Raw genomic sequence first — 10,803 nt, forward strand, 5'->3', positions numbered from 1 at the left:
TCTCGTACCATCAATTTAACATTTTTATTTTAAGAACACAAACAATTTACACCGAATATTAACTAATTAGTGGTGGCTCTCAAAGTCTTTTGTAATGGGAAGGCATACCTAAATAATCTCACTAGTTTACAAGTTAATTATTTAGATATATTTTAGTCTGTAAATATTTTGTGTCTTATTAAATTTTGATGCGTTTAGATATAATATCTCGAAATACTTGGGGATAAAATCAGGTGTAATTTGTTCTTGATATATTATATCCAAATGGATTTGTATATATTTGAGATATATAAAAAATCTCGCTCACCTCTCTTACTTCTCTCTCATCTCGCTTGCCACTCTCCTATGTATCTGATATCCTAGATACATGTGAATCACACCAGATACATGGAGATACCTGTATCTAGTGTGTATCTAATGTGATTCACATGTATTTGAAATACAAGGCAAATCTCGCATCCCTTCCCATTTCGCTCTCTTCTCTCCTTTTTTAGTGTATCTGATATAAAAATCCATATATCTTAGTGTATCTTTATCAATATATGATAAAAAAAATTCTTAATTGATAGCAAAATACATAATATTTTGAAAGCACTAATTATTAACCAATAACCATTGCCATAACATGCCATGCACTAATTATCTCCTTATTATTTTCATTATTAAATTAGTTTCTATCATACTCAACTTCTTTTTTCTTCCACATCCATTTTCATAATACCATTTTTAATAATAAGTCCTCCACAAATATGATTTAGTCTTTAATTAATAATTATATCTAGTTGTTATAAACTGTTTCTATATCTTCTCATAAAATTATAAGATTAATTAGTCCTTATAGTTGTTGACCCATCTTCCCAACTCATGAAATCTTCAAAATTTTACTACTACCATATATGAATTGGTAATTATGTAGAAGCTAATTCACACTTTGTTTAATTAGGGTAACTATAATCTTTTAAACTCTCTCCTTTTAAAAAAGAATGACCTAGTTTAACTTGGAACGGAGTTTAAGAAAAGAAATAAGATTTTTTAATCTTGTGGTTCTAAATTAAAGTTATGTCAAATGTACCAAATGCCCCTTAATCTTGTGGTTCTAAATTAAAGTTATGTCAAATGTACCAAATGCTCTTTAATCTTGTGGTCTTAAACATGTCACATGGAAAGTTAAAATTAAAGTGTTACCAAAAAAAGGAAAGATGTCATTCTTTTTTAAACAGACTAAAAAGGAATCAGGAACATTCTTTTTGAAACGGAGGAAGTATATAAATATGGAAATATACCTCNGTCTTAAACATGTCACATGGAAAGTTAAAATTAAAGTGTTACCAAAAAAAGGAAAGATGTCATTCTTTTTTAAACAGATTAAAAAGGAATCAGGAACATTCTTTTTGAAACGGAGGAAGTATATAAATATGGAAATATACCTCTCTTATCAAATCATAAATCACATACAAACAGAGAGAACAATAATAAATCAATTTTATTAAGAGTTAATTTCTAATTAATGATGGCTCTTAAGTCCTTTGTATTAATAATTGCCATATTGGGTGTGGTAACTTCAATAAGCCATGCATCTGATCCAAGTTAATGACACTATAACTACTGGTAAATTATCAAGTTAGTTCAGTTTATTTCAATAATAATTGTAACATTAATTAGTTTTATTATATGTTCTAATTATAATTACAATTATAATTCCTTATATGATCCAGTTTTTATGAATGGAAAAGTATGCAAAGATCCAAAAGTTGTCACTGCTGAATGACTTCTAATATGAAGAACAAACTTTTTACCAAGATTCTACATCCTGGAGATGTACTTGCTAAAGCATTCCAAGTTGATAAGAAAGTTGTGGATTATCTCCAGTCACAATATTGGTGGCATAACAACTAAATTAGTATAAGCTAGACTATGGTACTCATGTGATATTAATTATTAAATTTGTGTGTTTTTTATTTTGTATTTGTTTAACAAATTTCAAGATTATCCAGTCATGTTATTATGTTAACTGGTTTTACTTGGAACTTTGTGTATTTGATTTACTAAGCGAGATATGTTATTGTTGTGTTATAATAAAATGACGTTTATGGTTTGTTTGTTATAATAATGTAAAATAGAAGTCTTTGGGGATGACTCAGTTAGTTTTGAGGGTGGTTATCCGCGTGGATGACCTAGGATGGATCCCCCTCGATGCCTTCTGAGTCAAGTTTGTCGCATATGGTTTGCCTAGTGCGATTTACATCTCCTGTGTGGTTTGCAGGCTATTACATAGTGGGGGTCTACCCCGCACGAAGTGCTCACCCAAATGACAGAGACTGTGACAGTATAATTGTAGCAACTGCGGGTTATTCTGGAGTTCAAAAAAAAATAATGTAAAAAGACATTGGGTTCAAAATCTTGGTGATCAGTAGTTTGTTTTTCATATTTAGGCCACTGTTAAAAAGGACAAAACCAACACACAACGATAAAAAAAAATTTCATGTCAATAATATAATTTTTTTTTCAAGAACGTTATATTTGACGACAGATATTGATGATTATATTTTTTAATACGAGCTAAAGAAATGCCAAAAATATTAAGTTGTCGATGTTCATGACAAGTAGTATTGATTATTCAAATTCATAATTTGACGTATTTCCTAGCTTGTGTATGCCTTATCTAAAAAAGTCATCAACATTTTCAAGTTCAGGATTCTTGCTAGTTTTTCCATTAATGAAAATTGTTTCGGTTATGAGTACTTCCTCCGTTTCAAATTATTTGATTCTCTTTTACACACCTTAAGAAATACTTATTAGGAAGATATTTTTTTCAAAAGAAAATTATTTTATCCTTTATTGATATTTGAATAATCTTTTACATACCTTAAGAAATCACGATAGATAATTCTAAGACAAAGAAACAACAACAAGCATTAATTACTTACCAGTCTCTTCAGGGTCTGATGCAGTGCTAGATAGAAGATGCCAAATCCATTTTTATATAGTTGAACTTCCATATAAAACTAACAAAACAAAACTAATACTCCTTCCGTCCCTGAGGTAGTTTGACGCGGTACGGAGTTTAAGAAAGAAAGGAAGACTTAAAAAATTTATTATTCAAAATGAATGATACAAATTTGCGTGACTATAAATCATTTCATTAAAGGTAAAATAGACATTTTATAGTTGTATTGTTACTTAATATAGAAATGTGTCATTCCTGACTAAAAAGAAAAGTGAGTCACATGAATTGATCAGACCCATCAATTAACACGTATATAGTTCATTCATATATTCTCCCTCATACATTTTCATAATGTTAATAAACACAAATTCATGAAGAACTTAAAACATCACGTTTTCCTTTATCTAAACACATATTACTACTCCATCTCTCTGCTATATATTTATAGTAGAGTACTCTATTATAACTTTCTCTAACACCCCCATACCCTACGCGGCGGATGGGGCTGTCATGCAGCCCTGGCCACCGCGAGGGGCGTCCATTGGCATGTACTTGTTATCGTTGTAATCCAGTGATCCATCATTATATATCTCCGTCCATTTTTTCACTAGCATCTTTATATCATCTCTATCCATGTTCTCTTCCTCTCCGGTGTATCTCCACGGTTTAGATCCTGCTGCACAGTAATGAACAACGTTCACCTTATCAACCTCTACATTCTCTGGGTGACGCCACAACATAGCCAAGACTAAGTTGTACTTGTTTGGAATTGGCTTGTAAATGTCCTTGAAGAACATGTTCAATAAATCCTGTATTTCAGCGTCATTTAAAACAAAAACAAAAGCAAAAACAAAAAACGCGGTTGTTATTATTGTTACCTGTTCAGCAAAAGAGGTAGGAGGGGTTACTTTGAGGAAACTCAAAAGGTTATGGTAAGTAAGGAGACTTGGCTCAAATACAAACATGCCTGCATTGAAATAAAGATTTGGTTTTGGTCCTAAATTTTCTTCAGGCCATTGAATTTTTTCTGGAGACTGTTGGCAGTAACCAATATTGTATTGTGGGGTATGGCTCCATGTTTTCTCACAGAAACAGTCCATCACAGCATAGAAATAGCCATTTGGTAAGTCAAATAAATGGTCTATGTTCTCAAAAACTTGGATATCTCCATCTAAGTATATCATCTTTTTATACTCCACAAACTGCATTTAGTCATTCATATAAACAAAAAATTAGTTAGAAGTTACCACTAATTGTAGTAATGAAATTTGTACACCATCAGTGTGTGTTATATTTGATGTACAAAAATTGTGATCTATGGCTTTGTCTCGATTTATGCGACGCTTTTCGTTTTTAATTTTTTTAAAATAAAATTTATATATTTGTAAACTGCGTAAAAAGTATTATAAGTCATAATGATTGATAATAATTTTAAATGTTTAAAAGATCTATAAAAAATTTACTGGTTTGACATATTTATTTGAATTTTGAAATTTGGAAAATGACACATAAAATGAGACGGAGAAAGTATCTGGCTGGAAAACGGATTCGGAATTTTCATTAATGGATAGAAAAGTTTGAAAAATAAAAATACAATGCTTGAGATTTAGTGGGCGTTTGACCTTGTTTCATTTTGAAATTTGAAAAAGAGTTATTTTTCTTTTTAAGGTGAACAACGATATTTGAATTCAATTATGTTTGGCACTAAATATAAATTGGAGTTTTTTTCTTTTTTAATCTTTTTGTGAGTATTTTGGAGTGAAAAAGGCGAAAACACATTTTATAGCTTTTCATATTCTTCGAAATAAGTTGAATTTTAAAATTTTATGATTAAATATATTTTTCGGAGTTTAATTTTAGAAAAAAATAAATAAAAGTCAAGGCTAAATGTCTAAACTTGAAACCTCAAGATAAATTTTAAATCCCTTCAATTACTGGATGAATCTCTAATCTTATTTTCAGAGGATTCAAAATATATCTATATACTAGCTTCAATGTATATAACTTTGATTCAAAAGATTAAGATTGAACGTATACACATTTAGTGCACAAAATTAAAATTTAAATATATATTTAAACCTAAAAGCTAGCTTATACGAACCTCCCAGATGCGGAGTTTAGAGTAGTTGATGACATAGTAAGTCATAGCAAACTGAGTCTGATTTTCCGGAGGATAAACCGGTTCGATCTCCCGAACTATACAACCCTGATTGATCAATAGGTTGCGATATTCTTCTGGTACATCAGGCAACACCGCCACTAGTAAAGGATACGCAGATTTTACCTTTCTCAACCCTTTAGCTAAACCAACAACACCTTTTACATAGTCACCATTACCTGCCAAAAATGTCACATAGGCATGGCTAAACAAACTTGTTTCCTTAACCAAACCATTGTTTGTAACACTAAATACATTTGGATTCATTTTCAACTTGTTTTGAAAAAATAAAATTTGAAGTTCTTTGTGAGTTTAGAAGAGAATATATGTTTTTTTGTGTTTTGTTTGTGTGTATTCTTCTATGGTGCCTTGAGTCCCTTTATATAGGCACAAGGCAAAATGATAAAATATTTATGGTCAATTTTTATTTGTCATATTTTACTTTTTGAAAGTCAATTTGATCAATTTTTAAAATTAATTAGATTATACTAAATATATTTTTAAAAAAATTATATATTCAAAAACTAAAAAAGTATATTTTTTTTATTAAAAAAATGCATGGGAAATGAAATTCCGCTATGAACATACGACGTCGTGTCAATGCGTTTGACTTCGTCCGTTACTTTTTATATCTAAGAGAGAAAATTATGGATAAAATTGGCGGTGCAGGTGAGGCCAAAGAATTATACTATTATATAGAAGGTTTATTACCTAGTCGGTCTATTAAATTTGTCAGAATATTTTATTTATATATTTAAATTAAGTTGTGTGTTAATTGAATATCTCAATTCTTAATAATGTTGATTTGAATTTTGATAAGGTTTTACATGTATTTGTATTTATTTAGAAAACAGTAAAGTCAATTATGTCAAAATATGTTATCTCTTTTAATTATAGGCACCAATCTAAAGAGGAAAAAAGTTTCATGAAGTTTTACGATTTATATGGGCGAATGCATATAATTAAAAAAGATGACATATTTTATATGATTAACTTAAGTATATAACGAACGAATCAATGAAAATATACAAAAAAAAAATTAAAAATTAAAAATTTAAATCAAAAGAATTTAATTTGATTACTGTCTTAAAAGTTAAAGGTGTTCGATTAAAATAAAATTTAGTTTTAATATGTTAATAAATTATCCAGACAAAGTTTGAGGTATTATGCCTAAATTGAACATAATCTTTCTTAATTACTATAGTTAATCAAACTTGTAGACACTAGAGTAATCAATTTTTTGGCCCACACAACATTATCTCATTTTTAAAACAGTTAAGTTAACTACGTCGAAATATGTTATCTCTTTTAATTATAAGCATCAATTTAAAGTTAAAAAAGTTTCATGGAGTTTTACGATTTATATAAACTAATACATATGATTAAAGATGACATATTTTATATGATTAACTTAACTATATAACAGGTGGATCAATAAAAATACACACAAAAAGCTAAAAAACTAAATCCAAAGAGTCTAATTAGAGTACTTTATTAAAAGTTAAAAGGTGAATAAAATATAAATTAAGTAGGTAAATAAATTATCCAAACAAAGTTCGAGGTATTATGCCTAAATTGAATATAATCTTTTCTTAATTACAATAGTTAATCAAACTTGTAAACGCTAAACCTAGAGTAATCAATTTTTTGGCCCACACAACATTATTTCATTCTTAAAGCGGTTAATTAGTCAATTACGTCAAAACATATTATCTCTTTAATTATAGACAACCAATCTAAAGATAAAAAAGACTTTCGTAGAAGTTTACGATTTAATTACGTGAGGAATACATATAATTAAAAGAAGATAACATATTTTATATGATTAACTTAAATATATAACAAATAAATTAATGAAAATATACACGAAAAAAAGCTCAGAATTTATATCGAAAGAATTTAATTAGAGCACTTTATTAAAAGTTAAGGTGTTCAATTAAAGTAAGACTTAGTTTAAAAGATGTAATTAAATTATCCGTATAAAGTTTAAGGTATTATGCCTAAATTGAATAACTCATGTTAAATCTTTGATAATCTTTCTTAATTACTGTAGTTAATTAAACTTGTAAACAGTAGAGTAATCAATTTTTAGGCCCACACAACATTATCTCATTTCATTCTTAAAGTGCACCCATAATTAACACCTAGATCTCTCTCTCTTTTTTTTTTTTTTAATGCAAAAGATTAGCTACTTCTTTTGAATTTAATTTCTCTAAATAAAATATCAGGCTACTTACAAAGAAATTAGTCTGATAGATTTATTAAATTGATTAAAAATCTTTTTTTTAGAGCAATACAAGTGTAATACAATTAGATAAACAAGTCGTATGTTGTATTCTATCCCAAAATAACTTTCATCCTTGAAAAAAGTATAATATTTGATAACATTTTTCTAAAGTTATACTTACATAATCGTTATCAACAAAACGTTACGTTGGTGACATAATATTTGAGTCAAAGTTNTTTTTTTTTTTAATGCAAAGATTAGCTACTTCTTTTGAATTTAATTTCTCTAAATAAAATGTCAGGCTACTTACAAAGAAATTAGTCTGATAGATTTATTAAATTGATTAAAAATCTTTTTTTTAGAGCAATACAAGTGTAATAATTAGATAAACAAGTCGTATGTTTTATTCTATCCCAAACTAACTTTCATCCTTGAAAAAAGTATAATATTTGATAACATTTTTCTAAACTTATACTTACATAATCGTTATCAACAAAACGTTACGTTGGTGACATAATATTTGAGTCAAAGTTAGTTATTTAATCACTGTCCTAGAAATTATTTACTCACCATAAAAGTATTTGACTAATATTATAACATGTAAAAGATAATTTTAAGATATTATAATAATTTTCGCACTAATTATATAACTTAACCTCTTTAAAAAAACAATAGTTACTTTTTAATGAAATTTTTTTTTATTTAGAAAATTTGACGAGAATTATATTTTATCTATGTTATTTTACTTTTTAAAATATTTTTATCTTTTTTATTTTAATATCTTTTAATTAAAAAAATAGATTATAATTAAAAAACAAAAAATATCAATTTATCTTAAAATAAAAAAAAATCATAAACTTTTTAAATTTCTGACTAAATTTTCTAACTATTTTTCAAAACTTTTCGGTTAAGTTAGTTGGTTTTAACCGTTGAGAAAACCTCAAACCGACCAAAAACATTATCCTCTGAAGTGATGACTTATTAGATCCCCTTTTTCGCCTATGATTCCAACAATCCAGGAGAATGACTTTTTTGTTCGTATTTTTTTTTAGAGTCAAATAATTAAAGTTTTGTTTTTATTTTTTTATTTTAATTGGTGAGATTTTTTTTTTAAAATCAAATAATTTAAGTTTGATTGAAAATTTATACATAATTATTTTAATTTTTCTAAAATAGAATTTTATATATTTTTAGACTACATAAAAAGTATTATGAATCATAATTATTGACAATTTAAAACATGTTATGCATATACATAAAAAATTTACGATAAAAAATAAAATATATCACGTAAATTAAAATAAAAAAGATTCAATTTTATTTTTTTAAAACCAATGGTAAGTCGGTATAGCTATGAATCGACAACCTTATCTACAGCAAAACCATTAGGCATTAACAATAAATTTAAGTTTAACAATTTTTAGGATAAATAGTTATGCTTACTTTTATAATTTAAAATAATACATCTTTTTGCTATTTCACAAGGACTAAAAATTTACAAAATTGCAATTTAATTAACATTTTTTTACTGTTATCCTGTATTCAACTTCTCTTTAAAACAAATCCAAAAATTTGACTAAAGGGTTAAATCGATGGATCATTCTTTTTTCTAAAAAAAACACATTCCGTTCTTCTTTTATTATTTTTAGGTGCAACAAATACTAATTATTTTTCTCCAACAAATGGAGATGTTTTGACCAACGCAGGGGCGGATCTAGAGGATATTAATGAGTTTATCTGAATGTTCGCAAAAAATTATAAGATATATCTAAGTTATTTTTGAATATATTTATATATATACAGATTAAAAATTAACTTAATGATGGAGAAATTCAAAGTTATTTTTAAAATTTGAAGTGTTATATTTTATTTTGAACTTTTATGAAAATTTTAAATCCGCCATTCTAATAGCTTAACTATCGCCGATGAATTTTTTTTGGTATTGTAACGTCTGCATCAAGTTATTAATCATTTAGCCACGTGGATTGATTATTTTTACGTAAAAAGTTACTCACATTTTGCCACGTTTCAAAAAAAAATTGTCACGTTAACCTTCATTGAAAAACAAAAATCTAGAAGAACACTACGTATTATTTTTTTTAGAAGGGAAAAGGGTCTGATATACCCCTCAACTTTGTCATTTAGAGCTGATATATCCCTCGTTATAAAAGTGGCTCATATATTCTCTTACCGTTATACAAACGGCTCACATATACCCCTGCCGTTACAAAATGGCTCACATATACCCTTCATTTAACGGAAGTTAAAAAATTAGTTTTAAATTTATATTTATTACTTCTAATTTTTTTAAAAAAATTATTTAGGGGTATATATGATTCTTCTATCAAAGTTCAAGGTATATTTTAATTTTTTTCATACATAAATTATTTTTTAACTTCTTTTATTATAATTATTTGAATTTCTTATTCTTATTTTGTTTTTTTCTTTCATTCCTTAGTTTAAAGAATAAAAAATTAAACTATTTTTTTGTGTGTATTGTAATTTAATTTCGTATTCGAAAAACAATTTGGTCATCTACAATATGTTTTACAAGAATATTAATGAAACATAAATAAATTTGATTATCAAAATAATAATGATAAATTAGTCATTGAAACAAAAAAAAGTCAAAAAAAATATGTTTGACGAGGATTAAATTTACTCATATGGAATTATATTTTTTAGAAAAAAATAATAAAAATTTTAGATTAAAATTATTATTTTTTTCATTTCCGTTAGGGGAAAAGGGTATATGTGAGCCATTTGTTTACAAGTAGGGGTATATATGAGCCACTTTCACAAGACAAAGTTGAGGGGTATATCAGACCCTTTTCCCTTTTTAGAATGATTTTTTTTTAGTTCGTTTCGGAAAGGATGGATTTTTTTTCGATGAAATTTAAATTAAATTTTTCACATGACACGTTTAACACCATAAGATTAATGGTCAATTTTATATATTTGACGTATTTTTAATTTAGAATATAAGATTAAAAATTTTTATTTACTTTCTTAAATTCAGTGTTTAATCAAACTAGATCATTCTTTGAAACGGAGGTGTACTAAAAGTTACAGTATTATTTTTTTTAGGTCACAAATTCAAGCTTTACTAACCCTATTTTTAATAGAAAACGTTTTATCTTTTAGGTATTAAATACCAAATTAAATGGCCTTTAAGATAAATATCAAAATTAGGGTAAGAAACAAAAAAAGAAGCATTTTAAAGAGGAGCACCAAATGACACGAAACTTTTAATAAGAAATTTCGAATTTAATGTAAAAGGTAAAATATTTCATACTTAATGAACATTATCTTTAAAATATAAAAACTAAATAGATCAAATATATGAAAATGCAGTATGTCAAAAAGAACCTAGAAGAGCAAATATAGAAGCTCTCTAGATCTTTTCCAAACTTTTCTTTCATGGGTAGTTAATTAATATTGTTGGTCTTACATAAATTTGAGGGTTTTGGT

General features: G+C 26.8%; 1 protein-coding gene across 2 annotated transcripts; it reads right to left on the reverse strand.

Moving 5' to 3' along the window:
• Positions 1-3,237: 3,237 nt before the first annotated feature.
• LOC107010691 (galactinol synthase 2-like) lies at positions 3,238-5,450 on the reverse strand. Of its 2 annotated transcripts, none has more exons than XM_027915031.1 (3): positions 5,049-5,450; positions 3,826-4,149; positions 3,238-3,732 (listed from the first exon to the last, which is right to left on the reverse strand). In XM_027915031.1, the coding sequence occupies exons 1-3, from the start codon at positions 5,370-5,372 to the stop codon at positions 3,436-3,438; spliced, it is 945 nt and encodes a 314-aa protein (XP_027770832.1). In that variant the 5' UTR covers positions 5,373-5,450; the 3' UTR covers positions 3,238-3,435. The 2 variants fall into 2 exon arrangements, with proteins under 2 accessions (XP_027770832.1, XP_015065468.1); XM_015209982.2 differs by having other exon boundaries at positions 3,238-3,756.
• Positions 5,451-10,803: the final 5,353 nt, after the last annotated feature.

Source organism: Solanum pennellii, chromosome 2 (assembly GCF_001406875.1).
Source record: "Solanum pennellii chromosome 2, SPENNV200".
NCBI classification, from domain to species: Eukaryota; Viridiplantae; Streptophyta; class Magnoliopsida; order Solanales; family Solanaceae; genus Solanum; species Solanum pennellii.